The sequence below is a fragment of the Peromyscus maniculatus genome, chromosome 6, assembly GCF_049852395.1.
Source record: "Peromyscus maniculatus bairdii isolate BWxNUB_F1_BW_parent chromosome 6, HU_Pman_BW_mat_3.1, whole genome shotgun sequence".
Classification (NCBI taxonomy): Eukaryota; Metazoa; Chordata; class Mammalia; order Rodentia; family Cricetidae; genus Peromyscus; species Peromyscus maniculatus.
In genome coordinates this window covers 89810930-89826420 of record NC_134857.1, presented here as the reverse complement: position 1 = coordinate 89826420, position 15491 = coordinate 89810930, and the positions used below count along the sequence as shown (strand labels likewise).

At 43.9% G+C, this 15491-nt stretch overlaps 1 protein-coding gene across 2 annotated transcripts in view; it reads right to left on the bottom strand.

The window, feature by feature from the left end:
- Vav3 (vav guanine nucleotide exchange factor 3) overlaps nucleotides 1-1142 on the bottom strand; it is a 336756-nt gene extending 335614 nt beyond the window's left edge. For both annotated transcript variants that reach the window (XM_015998110.3, XM_006979446.3), the window contains exon 1: nucleotides 862-1142. In XM_015998110.3, the coding sequence (XP_015853596.1) occupies nucleotides 862-1065 (204 nt within the window). In that variant the 5' untranslated portion in view covers nucleotides 1066-1142. The remainder of the gene's footprint in view (nucleotides 1-861) is intronic.
- Between the last annotated feature and the right edge of the window lie 14349 nt (nucleotides 1143-15491).

Below are 15491 nucleotides of genomic sequence, written 5' to 3'. Positions count from 1 at the left end.
TCTGAACAGAAACTTTCCGACAGGACCAAAAAAAGCAGCACTGAGCTGCACTGTGACTTTTGAGCTGACTCTGAGGAACCGACTGCCTTCCAGGGCTGCATTTCATCAGAACCCCCAAAGAAGTAGCTCCAAGCCAGGCAAGGGCCGCAGGCCCCCACACTACCTGAGCACAGGACCCAATGAAAGAAAGCGGAATCTCCAGTGAAACTTCTCACTTCCTGCCTGTGAGAGAGGCTGGACTGGCTCCCTTCTTGGTTTCAGACAAGCTGTAAACACAACCATCCAGTTTGCCAGCGGGCCACAGGCTGAGGGGTGCCAGGGGGAGGGGGGAGCGCTTCTGGAAGCATCTCTGCGTCCTGCTCCCTTTCCTTCCTCTGACCAGGGTCTTTTCTATACAGATAACGGTACCAAACGCCCTCCACTTCCTAGAGTCCTCATGTATGGCATGGTTCCTCTTTCCAGAACGTGGAGACCAAAATGCAAAGTAAAAAACAACTCAAAGGGAAATTATTCCATCACTTCATTTCACCCTTTGTCATTGTTATTTTAGAGCTGGATCAGACTCTTTGTTAACACACGGGGGGGGGGGGCGGGAGGGGGGCGCATAAAGGTGAAATGTGCCCTAAGATAACTTATTTCTTCCCGCCTCCCAGAAAGCAATTAGGATTCCATACACCCTCTCCGGGCATTTAGCTGAGAAGCTAAACCATTTCAAGGCAAGGTAGGAAAAGCCCCTAAGCTGAGAGCTGAGAGGCAGGGCAAGCCGAGCGCACCTAGATGTTTGCATTTACACAAAGAAATTATCCGGATGATTAATGGGAGCCTCTGGCGGGCGGCAGGGTCGCGGGGTGGCCTCCATACCTGGGACATCTGCGGCCTCAGGTTGATCTCTTTTAGGTTGATGGAGTGTGCCCGCAGGTTGTTGAGCAGCTGGCAGAGCAGGACTCCATCGCGGAGGGTCTGTGCCAGGTCGAACACCTGCGCCGAGTCCCAGGTCACCCGGTGGTTGGCGGGCAGCACTTTGCAGTGGATGAGCCACTGAGCGCACTGCTTCCAGGGCTCCATGCTCGACGGCTCCGGGATCCGGCCCGGCCGGGGCGGGCGGCGACTCTGAGGTGGCCGCCGCCGATCTTCCGCGCCCCGCCGACGCCAGCCGGCGGTGGCCCCCGGGCTGTTCTGCTTCTCCGGAGCGGGCGCCGCTGCCGGCGGCTCGGGGAAGCCGCGTGGGACTTGCCTCGGCTCCCCGCCCGGATGCGCCGCAGCCCGGCCGCCGCTGCAGCAGCGAGTGCTGCGCGCTCTCCGTGCGCCTCGGCCCCGGCCGTGCTCAGGCTTCCGACTCGCGAGCCCGGCGCCCCGCGACTGAGCATGCCCAGCGCGCCTGGCCGGTCTGTGCGGTCCGCGAGTCCCGGGAGGCGCGGGTGCGAGCGTGCCCGCCGCCCTGGCTGGGGGTCGGGGGCCGAGGGCGGGGCGGCTGGGGGAGGAGCGGGCCGAGTGGGGGCGGTGGCCACAAAGGGGATCCCGGAGCCCCCGCCCGCCCGCGAACCCTCCGATGCGCAGAGCTTGCACAACCCCGGGCGTCCAGGGATTAGCCCATCGCCGTGGCTTCCTAGGAAGTGTGGCTGAACACTGAGATACGCCGGGGTGTCCCCCGGGACACCCTAAACAATGAATTCGATTTAAATTAAGAGGGTCTCAGAGGAGCGGCCGCTTAACTGGGACACCGGGATCCGGGAGACAGGAGGAATCCTGCGCTCCGCGCATCTGGAGAACACAGCGTGGAAAGTTTGTGACCGGCCCCTCGTTCCGCCTCCTCCAGGTCCATCCTCGGCCCCTTCCTCCAAGTTGGTTTCTCGCGAGGATGTTTTGACACCTTAAAAGTGTGTGGGGTGGGGACAGTTGCAGCTTCAGCCTATGTGGAGGAGAGAGGTGGTTTTCACATCTCTCTCAGGCTCGGAACTGTTCGCTAATACAGTCCTGCCCCTTTTGCTGATGATCCTCAAAAACCTGCCTGAGAAAAACAGGCCGGTGACACGGAGGCAAGACTGCGCATGCGTCTGTGACTTGCCACCAGGTTTGCGCTCAAATTGCTTCAGCCCTGGGAGAAACGGGACAAGATATTTGGAGAACCCTGGGGAAAGTTGGAAGATGCCACCACCACCACCACACACACACACACACACACACACACACACACACACACACACACACACACGTGTCAACTCTTGGTCACACTGAGGCAAAGCACTCACGTTTCTTTAAAAAACAAAAGCAAGTCCTTTTTATTCCCACTGCCCTTCAAAGCTGAAAACGGTGCTTTCATTATTTATAGCAAGGCATTAACACACTGAACTCTGACGGCTCCCTGTAAATGCAGGCTTTTATTTCTGAAAATTTTTTTTAAATGAAATCCAGTTCGGTGGGATTTTATATCATTTTTTTAAAGTGGCATTAGATATTTGTAGCTCAAATTTCCCATTGTAGATCATATTATTTTATAAATTTTACAGGACAAGAAAGTAACTTTAAAAAAAACACATGATCTGTTAGGACAGAGGCTGGGTTCTTTTATGCGTGGCTATGGCAAGCACAGCCCACTGTGTACAGAGCCAGCCTTCAACAATAAATCAGCCTGAGGATTTCCTTTCCTCGCGTGCATCCGTCCCCAGCAACTTCCTCTGTGCTCACTGTGGAGTCCATCAATAGCACAACGTTTCCTAGACCACAATAGGTTTGAAAGCTAGAAACTAGAGGAGTACCAAACCCTAGCATACTATGTCACCATAACTATATAGCATATCATAGGCACAAATATCAACAGCAACTAATAAATAGGACATTATAATCATATATTGTAATAAAATTTATTTAACACATATGGACTGTTACTTTCTGGAATTTTCCATGTGATATTTTTGGTTGGCGGTTGACTGCCACTTTACTAAAAACTCAGAATTGCAAAACCATTGAGAAGAGGCAAGTACTGTAAGTCATGTTACACATCATAGACATTTACAAACAAAATGCGCCTGGCCCACCATTTAAACTGTGCCCCTGCATAAGGAGAAATGGCCCTGGAAAGGAAGAAAAATGATAAAGAAAGAAAGAAAGCAAAGTCAAACTGTGCATTTGGTTTTAGATAGCATCAGATCACCCTCGAGTGATAAAAAGATTTCAAAAAATCCAGATCATATGTACCGTGGCAGTAAGCAACCCAGGACTTAGAACCCAAGTTAAGCTGCTTTCTGATAATCTCGGGCAACTTTGATTTCTCTGACTTTCATTTTCCACACCTATAAAATGAGGGAAATGGTCCTTGCCTCCTTGGGTTGTCAGAATCAAATGATTCCATGCCTTGCTAGTCAGAATCAACATGTAGATAGGAGTATCACTGTGGACCTTGTGAGACTCTCCGGCCCTACCCAGACTGAATGTCCCCAGATGATACATGTGTTTCCATCAAAAACTGAAAGGCATTGATAGAGAGTGTAAATGTCACAGGAAGAGCTTCACAAACACTATTCAATAGTAGCCACTGTACATACACACATACACACACATACACACACACCAAGGGCCAAATAAATCCTTTTACTGTTTACATTTTATGTATCACATGTAATATATAAAATATTGCTTCCAAACGTAATACTCAGATACTAATCCAGAAAGTGTGTGGAGGGCATGAAGGCAGGTAGGTGGTACGGGGGATCTACAAGAGGAATTTAGAGGAGTTGCAGGGCTCTCCAGTAATCTAGGAGCTAAATGACAACAGGGGATGGTAAAATGTCTGAAACTGGCCAACAAAACCAGCAGTGGGGACTGGGAGGGGATGGCTCAGGGGCAGAACACCTGCTGAGTATGTGGAGGCCCTGCATTGTAGGTAAAAAATGAAAAATATCAACGGACTGCTCATCTTAGCTGTGTTCTGCTTTAAAATTTTAATATGTCATCGAGAGGATGATTTGGAAGACACTGGCAACTGTTTCTTCTGTACACGTGGAAATATAGGTTTGGGTCCTGCCATGAAAGAGTATCAAAATGTTTCCTTATTGGCACACGAGGGATGTTCATACCCCATCACTCCCTCACTGCCCACGGGGTCAAGCAAACTGAATACTTACATACATTATCTGCAATAAGATGTTTCATCCTCCACAGCGAGCTCTATCAATGAAGACAATGAAGACAAGGCTCTGTGGATCCAAAGTGTTAAGTACTTTGCTCCTGTTACAGGTTTAACAAAAGCAAGGTTGGATTACACACACACACACACACACACACACACACACACACACACACACACACACATCTGCATTGTTTCTGCTCAGAAGTGCAGCTCCCCTCTTAGTGAATCTACTGACTTAGATGGATGCCGCCATAGTGGACTACCCAAGTGGTAACACTCACCTTCAAATTCTCAGAGCCAACCACGGTGCTTCTCGGTGCTTGTTATACCATGCACTCTCAGTAAGTATTAGTCGTTTAGCTGAGTGCACAAATGCACACACTAATGGACTGTGTTACCCCTCTGTTCCTTCTTACACACCCCTCCTCATTTTACCCTACCTCCGCCACAGTGAAGGCATCATGGGGAACTAACAGTATTCTTTGTGCAAGACACATGAAACACATGAAATCAAACTCTTTTCTTCCAGCCTAGGACTTTGCAGGTGTCCAGGGTGAGAATTCTATTCTCTGCTTCCCTCTTGTATTGTTACGCTTTTTGATCTTGCCTTCGTACCACAGTATGAAAACAAGAAGTAGACAGATGGCATCCTGGGCTGCAAAAAGGTGGCAGATGCTGACTATCATGTTCTGTGCTCAAAATTTCCTGATAATCAGGAAAATGGTTACATTAGTTGCTTTTCTCGTTGCTGTGACAAGAAGCAGTTTTTAAAAGGAAAGGGTTTATTCTGATATACACTGAGACGATACAGTCCATCATGATGGGGAAGGCAGGAGCTAGAAGCCAGATCGTCACTGCATTCCATAGTCAGGAAGTTGGGTGTGAACAGGAAGTGAGTCCAGGCCATAAAACCACAAGGCCTTCTTCTACTGACTCACTTCCTCTAGCAAGGCTCCACTTCCTAAAAAAATAAATAAAAATGCTACAACCTTCTCAAGCAGTGCCATTAGCCACTAGGTAGGAACCAAATATTGAAACACCAAAGCCTGTGGGAGATACATTACATTTAAACCATAACATTCTCTACTTGGCCCCCAGAAGTGCATGACCATCTCATAATAGAAAATTCATTCATTCCAACTTCTATTTATTTATTTATTTATTTATTTATTTATTTATTTATTTATTTATTATGTACAGTGTTCTGCCTGGTATGTGGCTGCAGGTCAGAAGAGGGCACCAGATCTCATTACAGATGGTTGTGAGCCACCATGTGGTTGCTGGGAATTGAACTCAGGACCTTTGGAAGAGCAGTCAGTGCTCTTAACCGCTGAGCCATCTCTCCAGCCCTCATTCCAACTTCTAAAATCATCATATTTTGTAACAATTCCAATGCTGTTCAGAAGTTCAGGTGCTCTTCTGAGACTCCAGATAATCTCTTAGTTGTGAGCCCTTGTAAGATCAAAAAGCAGATTATATACTTCCAACACACAGGTTCAGGGGAACATTTCTGTTTTTAAAGGCAAGAATGATGGAACAGCAAATAATGGCTAGAAAAAAAGGAAGAGTGAAATCCAATGGGGAAAACACCAAATCCTGCATCTCCGTGTCTAGCATCTAGGGTAATGATAAAATCGTCTGGGACCCAAAGGGCTCAGGTAGCCCCTTCCCTCATGTTTTTCATCTGTAACATATTTAATCTCTCTCTTTAGCCTGCTCCACCACATGCCTGCAAGTATCTCCTTGACCCTAGCATCTCCAACAGTCTAAAATCTCCAATGCAACTAAGGCTTCACCTTAACAGCTTCATGCAGTGGCCTCCCAGGAACACCTTGCAAGGGCTCTGACCCTGTCTCGCATTTCCTGGACTCAACAGCCATCTATAGCCATGATCAAGAATCCGTGACCCCTCATTCTGCATCTTTCATGCCTACAAAACTGTTATCACACAGGCAATGAATGCTACCAAATTCTGCTGTACACTTGAGATGGAACCTGGCCCCAGGGGACCACAGCTGGGTATCGACTCTAAAGAAATACTTCCCTGTGTCATTTTGTTTTGAGCATGGAAACCTTCTATGGCATTCCTAGCTTAGGCTCTCTCTCTCTTCCTTCTCTCTCTTTGCATCTTCACAAGATGGAACATCTGAGGCGTTGGGTCTTGCCTCTGGACACCTTTCTTATTGTCCCAGTTCAGAACACCATTTTTTCTCTTTAGTGGAGCCAATCTCTTTCATCACTGGTGTATGTCATCTACACTCTCTTTGGGAAAAACTTTAAGGTTGCTCACAATCCTTTTATCACCATACTTCACATTTTTCTTACTTTTTGACCCACTGTCTGTTCTCTTTCCCTGGATGAGAGCAGTGAGCAACAGCCAAATGCCGCCTGAATACCATCTTATTTTGAAATTTTCTTCACCAAGCAAACTATTCAATTATCTTCAAATCTAAGCTCATTCCAGTTCTCAAGACATGGACAATTACAGTCGTTTGTTTGTTTGTTCGTTTGTTTGTTTGTTTGTTTGTTGTTTTTGCCAGGATATCACATGAATGACCATTAGCCAATCTTTTTGATAAAAGGTTTATCTGCTCAAACCTTATGAACTAGACCTTGACTATCTGCATTTCCCTCAGTATTCTAGCCTTCCAAACTTCCACCACAATGATCCATTAAACTCTACAGCATCCTAGGGCTTTTCTAAGCCATAGTTGCAAACTTTTCCACATGCCTCCTGTAAGCCAGTTTCAAAAGCCTAAGAACCCATGGTAAGGTTGGTCACAGAAGTGGGCCACTACTGAGTATTAATTTTTCGTGTTAGTTTCTCTTCTTATTGCCACGACCAAATATCTAAGAAGAAGCCATTTAGGGAAAGAAGGGTTTACTCTGGCTCACAGTTCTAGAGGATACAGTCCATCATGCCAGGGAAGGCATGGCAGCGGGAGCTGGAAGTCTGCTGGTCACATTGTGTTGCAGTCAGGAAGCTAAGTGTCAACAGAAAGTAAGGCCAGACTGTAAAACCTCATGCTGAGGATAACAAAGCTCAGTTATCTTTTCTGAAGAAAAGCAGCAGAGAAGGGGCAGAAAACTTAGCATCCTGATGCTAAGTTCCAAACATTTAACCAAGATGCCACAATGCTTCCTTGGGGATGTAGGACACAGACCCATCCAAAAGACACTATGAGCAAGCTTCAGTAAGACACTTTGGGAGGGGGTTGTTTGGTTGTTTGGCTTATAAGAATGCCTTCATTGTCCTTATTCAATTCACAGTCATAATAGAACACGGAGTACGACAGGGTTGTAGCTCGGTGATTGAGCACTTGACTTGCATGTGTGAGGCCTTGGATTTGCCCCGGCACTACAAAAGCAAACAAAAAGCAGTAGAGAGAAGCCCTTTGAATAGAATCATCATGCTGCCATGTTGGCTGCCAGGTAAAATTGCATATTAGAGCTGGAAGTGATTTTGAGGGCCACGAGCCCCAGACTGGAAGGGTAAGGCAGGAGAATTGCCTGAGTCCAGAAGTTTGGGACCAGGGCAGGAATCATAGCAAGAACCCTTCATCATTAAAAGAAAAATAAAAAAAGAATACATTTGGGGGGCTAAACCATCATAGCTCAGTAGCAGAGTGATTGATTGCCTAGCATCTCAGGGCTCTGAGTTCAGTTCCAGCTGGGATGGGCTTTACCCCAGCCTCTCTTAGCATTTTTTAAATAATGTTTCTTAGGTTGGCATATAAGACAGTGTATTTCATCCTGGTAGCTTCATAACCGTGTCTGTCTATTTTATTTTCATGGAAGTGAAATCCCCCTTTCTTTCTATTCAGATAGTAGGAATAGAATAAAAATTTATTTAGTGGAGTCACTTGGTATTATTCTTAAAACATTCCAATTTCAAATGCTTTTGGTTTTTTTTTTTTTCCTTAAGTACACTGTTTATCCTTTTTTGGTGTAACCCTTTTGTTATGTTGTACTTTGTTTGGGGCTGACATGAGGTTTTGAAATGCTATTCTTTACAATACCTGTTGGCACTTCCTTTGATTACCAGAACAATGACAACACAGGAGGAATTCAGTGCAGACTGGTGAGCTTTTCTAGGAACAGACTGAGAAAGCCCCAACACCAGGAACAGCAGCAGAATATATCTTACTTATGTTAGTGGTACACATGCATGTGCTTGCACACACACACACACACACACACACACACACACACACACACACTCATAGATTTCTGCTGACTGTATGCTCCAATTTCAATCTGTGTATTATATTACCTGTAAAATCATGCAGTGGTTTTTAGTCATACAAACAAAGTGGAAGAGGAACATTCGCTGACTCCTCTGAAAGAATTCTGGGTCTGGCCAGAAAGAAAAACTGTCCTTCTTCTGCCTCAAATGCTGTGTTGTGTTTTAGCTAGAAATTCCAAGCTGTTCTTACAAAAGTTTCCAAGACTTAGGAAACAGCTCATGCATCCAGCAATCTTTCTTTTTCTTCTTTCTGACATATCGAAGGAACTAAAAGTCAGATCTATGTAAATCTGACTATAACATCACAGTACAAGAAAGAAAGAGAAGTTGGGAGAGGATCACTCTAAAATATGATAATAATTTAGAGTGATTGGTAGACATAAAGAAATCTTTGTTTGTTTCTTTGAGGTTCTGGGTTTGAACCTAGGATCTCACACATGGTAGTGAAGTGCTTTACCCCTGAGATATAGACTGCTCCGACAATCAGCCTCCCTATTTTTGCTTTTTTGATAAAAGTCACTCTACCATGTTTAAGGTGACAGTTTATTGTGATATATATATATATATACATATATAATGTATAATTAGTATATAATTTTAAATATATATTGTAATATATAACTTTTAATATATATTTAAAAGTCTTACAATATAGGAAAAATAACCTTTTAAGATGGGAGAAGTTTTGTCCCTTATCCCTCCCAACTCCTGCTATCTGTTAAATTTAATTTGCCTACATTATTTAATAAATGTTTCGAGTATCTTCTAAAGCACAAAAATGCCTCTCATTTTTTATGTGTGTTTATGAGTTAAAAAGTAAAAAAGAACTCTATGTCAATTGTCTGTGAAAGTCTACCAGTGCAAGATGAGATATGGGAAACAGTACAAAGTAGGCAGTCCAGATCTGTCTGTGTGGTGGCACTATTTTATACTTATTGTCAGTTGGTTGTGGCTGCTGAAACTAGAATCAGCTTAGGGGCAAGCATTGGGCTGGAAGTATTGCTAGGCCAGCAGAACACTTTCTGCATGAGGTCAGCTACAGGCCAGTCAACAAAAACTGTCATCTTCTAGAACCCTGACATTTCTAAACTGTACCCCTTCCCCTCTATCTACCTAGCCACTCTAAAGGCCACATGCTAGGAATAACTTTGGTGGTCCCGAATATTATTACAGTCTTGAAATTTGATGATGCAGAAAAGTTTTTTGGCCAAGGGGTGGACAGAGGTTCACTTTGTAGGCCAGCCTGGCCTGAAACTCACTCTGTAGACCAGGCTAGCCTCCAGCTCAAATGGGTCCACCTGTCTCTGTCTCTTGAGCACTAGGATTAAAGGCTTGCACCAACATGTCCAGCTCAGTTTTGTTTTTAGTAAAAGTAAAAAGGCCACAGATGCTCTTGACCCAGAGCCAGCACTTCTCAGATACTAAGAGAACCAGAAAGGTCTTTTTATTATTATTATTATTATTATTATTATTATTATTATTATTATGAGATTTTTCTATTCATTTTACATACCAACTACAGATTCCCCTCTCCCTCCTCCTCCCGCCCCCAAGCCTTCCCCTCTAATCCACCCCCCATCCCCACCTCCTCCAAGGCAAGGTCTCCCATGGGGAGTCAGCAGAGCCTGGTACATTCAGACGGCTGAATACCCTAACTGTAATCATAGAGCCCTCATCCAGTAACTGAAGGTCTTTTCTTAATACTGCCCTGACTTTGAGCATTTTATGACAGATATCAATTTGATAATTGCTTTCCTAATGTCCAGTACAGCTTTCTGATTTGGTGGTTAATAACCCAACGATTTTTTAATAACACAGATAGCAATAACTTCAAATAGTCTCTATCTCTAAGGAGCCAGAAAGTTGAGTCAGTGAAGAAAGACTTATCTCTTCCAAAATAATTGATTTTTGAAGTCGGCTTTAACCATCCTCTTTCAGCTTCTCTGCATTTGAAGTTGTAGACAGCATCTTGCTGTGGAGAGAAACTACTCCAAAAGAGAGACGGGTTTAAAGACACTGCCTGCATGTGATGTGTTCTCTTCCATAGTTTGTGGTCCAAAGTTCTCCACAATATTCTCACCCTCTGCAGATAGACTGGCCGAAACCCAGGCTTTGAGTTCTGCCTTTCAATGGGTCTTTCAAGAATGAGCTAAGCAATGTCAATTTGCCACAGGATCTGAAATCAAATTGGCGTCTCATCCCAGTCACACACTGTGGCAAATTCTAGAGCAGCTGTTTGATGCATGTTGCCGGTGGATTCCATTTCTGTACCAGCTGTGGAAGCCTCACATACGGGGCCTGTGGTCTGTGGTCACAAAAATCTGGGCTTAACCTGAGCCATGGTCATATTCACTGTCTGCTAAGCATGACCTGGGGCCAGGGTAACTCAGCTGAGCTAGAGCAGCCCCTGCCACCTACATTAAACACCTGTTAGCCCGAAAGATACAGCCTCCTCAAGAGCCTTCTCTGATGACTAGTGGCTCACCCCATCAGCACCCACCCATCCTCTACTGATCATAGTCTACAGGTCTTATAGTTGGATTGATGGAGGCATCTTTAAAGGAATAGCGATAGTCTAGGTCTTCTGGCAACTGCCAAAAGCATACTAAGCATTTGTTGACTGGATGAAGAACAAATAGCGTTAGACGTGGTCCCAGGGGCTACTTTTAGTCTCTAAGCCACAAAACGCTGCACAGTATTTTTAGAATTTTTTTTGTACATATTTGACCTGCTGTCCAGATTTTGCCTTCTCGGAACAATTTTTCAGTGTGTAGAAATGTGTTAGAAAGAGCCCATAGAGTAAAATAAGGGGGTGAGGCCATGGGCAAGCCACAAATGCAACTCACACATAGTGTATTCATTAAACTAAAGAACATGGTCATGTCAATATTTTAGTTAAACTTTGATATTAAATGTGATTTTACTGTGATTACCTTAAGTAAATTAAAATACAATAAAACAAAAGGATGGTTAATAGAAATCATAGAATGCTTCTCTGTTTAGTTCCAAAATCACATCTTGTTTACAGAAAGTGGGGGCTTGACGCTGTTCAGAATATTTTTTTCTTTCATTCCTGCGCAGTAATGTGTTTGAGAGACACAGGTCCTTCCAGCTGCTGAAATTTAGCTTAGTCACCCACCAGTCTAGTGAGGACATCATGAAAGACAGTGGTGATGGGCAATTTGTTATCACTGAGCTTTTAAAATTAAAATTATCACAGCTTATTCCAAGAAGGGGTCAAACCACTTAGCATAACATGAGAAAGAGAGGACATATCTCTATTGCTCTCACTCAGATAATTTCTTTACTCCTTTTTTATTCATCTTTGGGAATCGAATGGCCACTGATCGTATATATGAATTGGCTATCCTCTGTGTAGTGTCCAGGATTCTATTATTTAAGCAAGCATTTTGTGTCATATCATGAACCAGGAACTGGACTGTATATTTTAATACATCATATTCACGTAAAATAGACTAGAAGAGAATATGTAATGCTCCAGTTATAGATTAGGATGAAGGTTCAGAAAGATAGACAGTGTTTATAACAGTGAAGCTGTTAAAAATAAGATTTCTGGAACTTTTCTGGAGCCACTAAATCAGGATATTTGGAGGATATACAGGAATCTACTAATTCATTGTTCTGAGTTATGTTAAAATAGCATTTCTGGATAATTTTTATCTTACCTTTCATAGAGAAAAAATTAAACCTTTTCAAAAATAGGTAGAATAGCTACTAAATCCCCAGTTTTAATAGTTATCAACCAAAGCTGTAGGTACCTTTGTTAACTGTTTGGATTTTGCCATGTGATGCTCCTATTTCATCTACACTGAGTCAAATAGCCAGGTAGTTCTTTAAAGTATAAAATTTGAAAACTGAGTATGGTAGCTCACTCATAATCTCTGCACTTTGGAGGCAAGTGCAGGAAAATTAAGAACTCAAAGCCATCCTTGGCTATATAGTGAGTTCAAGGCCAACCTGGGTTACATGAGACACTGTCTCAAAAATGGATTGATGTCCAATGAGGTACAATAACAGTCTCATTCTACATACTCTTTAGAATAACAGAGATAAGAAGAAAACTCAGAAATGTCCTATTAAGTAAGGCTTGCTTTCCATTAAACTGTAGCAAATGTGTGCTTACAGGGTTTCTTTTTTGTATTGACAGACACCAGATTGATAACTGACACATACATAAAAATACACATATAGTCGTTCTGTTAAAGATACATATAATTCAGAAGATGGAATGGGGACTAGGGAGATGATTCAGTCAGCAAAATGCTTGCTGCACAAGATGGGGGTCTGAGTTTGAACTTCCAGCATCCATGTGAAAAGCCAGTCATGGTGGCACACACCCGTAATGCTAGCACTGGACAGGTAGCCACAGAAGAATCCCTGCAGCTCAGTGGCCAGATAGTTTTGGTGAATGAGTGTTGTCCGGTCTAGTGAGAGACACTACCTAAAATAAATAAACAAATAATAAATAAATAAATAAATAAATAAATAAACAAAAATTTAAAAAACCACACAGTGGAAAGAGATAGTAGAATACACAATATTGACCTTTGGCCTTGACATGCATGCCTGCCAACACTTGTGCACCTACATACATGTGCAAAACACATACGCACACAGGAAAGAAGATAAAATTCATATGTATGATGACTAGGTCATACTTCAAAATAGCCTTCGAGCGAAGTCCAAAAAGAATAATGTGGACAGTAAATCCAGCTGTGTTAGAAGGTGAGAGCCCAGAATGCAATAGTTTTAGTCTTTATGGAAGGGATAAGACTTGATTGACTCTCTAACAAAAGACTTTTCCAAGTGAAGAATAACTTGAGCAAAAAGTACAGCATCCAAATTATACAAACTTTTTGGAGAACTAGGAAACCAAAAGCAGGCAGGCTGGCTCAGAGTCACCTGTGCTGGACTGCCTGGGGGCCCAGGCCATGGAAGTTCTCAGAAGATCATGAAAATCTTAGAGGCTGGACGAGGAGAGCAGGGAGTCCTGAGAGTTCTGAAGGGGGAAGAAAGATGATAAGGGATCATTTAGGGAGCGGCCACGGTGTGTCTGGAAAAGATCGCTTCAGGAGGCAGGATGGTCATTCAGAAGTAAGTCCTCTGAGTCAGGTGTAAGACGGAAAAGATAAATGATTGAGAGAGAGTCAAATGGACTTGGGAGAGATAGCAGGAAGACATGTGAAAAAACTACTCTCATATCTTTGTAACTGGGTATTTGGAAGAACTGAGTTTACCAAAATAGGTAACATTGAAGACAGCAAAAAGCAGGAGGTTGGGTGGCAGTGTGGCAGGCCTTGGGCTTAGACCATTAGCACAGAGAATAGTTAAACCGTGTGCTCAGGGTAGAACTCACTGGAGAGTGATTACTGGTTTTGGGGTGCTGTTCACAGTGGGGGGCTGACAGAAAAAGAGACAATGTTGGAGAGAAACCAGGATATGACTGTGTATCACCCAGTCCAGGTCAGTGCCCACCAGAGGATCACTCCCATGCTGGTCCCCTGGGGACATCCTTTATACCCTGCCCTTGACTGATGTTAAATGATAAAAACCATCACTATGCCATTTCTATAGTGACTTCTAGATGATAAATTAGGGACAACTCCAAGTCAGTATCTGACTTTCAGAGCCCCAGAAGCCTTTACATTTGGTCTTTAAAGAAATACAGACATTAACATGTGCATTCAGACACACACACACACACACACACACACACATACACACACGCACAGATCAAAGTAACTTAATGGCAAATGAGGTCTGCTTCATGAAATATTGATGTAGATAGGCCCTTATGAAAGATTCCATGCAGGTGAAGGCATGCTGGCCCATAATTCCTCCTCCCTAGGGTACTAGGAGCTCTTGAAGCTCCTTGGCTTCAGGTAGGTGCCAACTCTGCTTGGGAAGTTAATCTTTTGCCTGAGTCTACTGGTTCCCCTTCTAGGATTCTAAATTGGTCTGTGATAATGAATTCATAGTAAGCAAATATTTGCTAACGTTCTGTATTTTTCTGATGCTGGAGGTTCTGTGGTAAGACGGACAAAACCCTTTATCTGTCTGGAGTTGGCAGACTCCCTCTGACTTTGCTCTGAGTGAGGACTGTGAAAGCACAAAGCCTAAAGAATGCTCCCTAGGAGCAACTGTAGGAGGCACATCGGCTACCCACCAGGACTGCCTTTTTGAGCACTGGAACTCTGTCCACACTAAGATGCCCTTCAAGTTGTCATGGGGTCAGTAACAGTTCCCAGTTCCCTAAGGAAGCTTTCTGGTAACTCCAATGACACCAGCTGTTCCCTTACCCCTCACCACTGATGCACCCCAGGGTATTCTCCTGCTGGGCTGTCCTGGGACAGACCCCTCTTGCATTGTCCCTAAGGCTGTCACTTGATAGAGCATCTGCTAATGAGAAAAGTGAGAGTCCCTAGGAAGCTCTCCCTACCACCCCCCCAGCCCCAATCCATTTGCACCTCCCTGCTGAGAATGTAAAAATCAAAGGTACTGACTACAAGCAGAGCAAAAAATACCCAAGCTTCCTTACTTCCTCTAGTACGCAGGTCACAGGATGCTTCAGAAATGAAGACAAGAGCGAGGTGCACAAAACATGAGTGACAGATTAGGGCTCAGAGTACAGCTCCGGCTGGGTGGAGCCTCTTGCCACCTCACCTACCCCACCCAGGTAGTAAAAGATAAAATGGACTATGCTATAGGCTCGCTTTACTATTCCCCACACCTCTGCTTCCCTCTATCCTTTCCCCTCCCCCTCCTCCCCCTCCACTTCCACTCCCCCACCCCCTCTCACAGAGCCGCTTTTATTCGTTTGGATTCTATTCATTTAGAATACTTCTTTTTTTAAGAAAACTTTAGTACTCCAAAGGATACCTACTTAGCCACCACAATGCTCGTGAGACAGTGATTCATGCTAACGGGGTACTTGCTTCTTCATTGAACACGGGTTCTCAAGAAAGAAGTATCACTCAGAGGCATTAGGCTTAACATGGGAAATAAATTCTGTGTTAGCTTTACGGATTTGATCTTGCTCTTTTAGGAGTTCAGAAGTTTAAATATTTATTCACATGTAAATGACAATTGCAACTATCT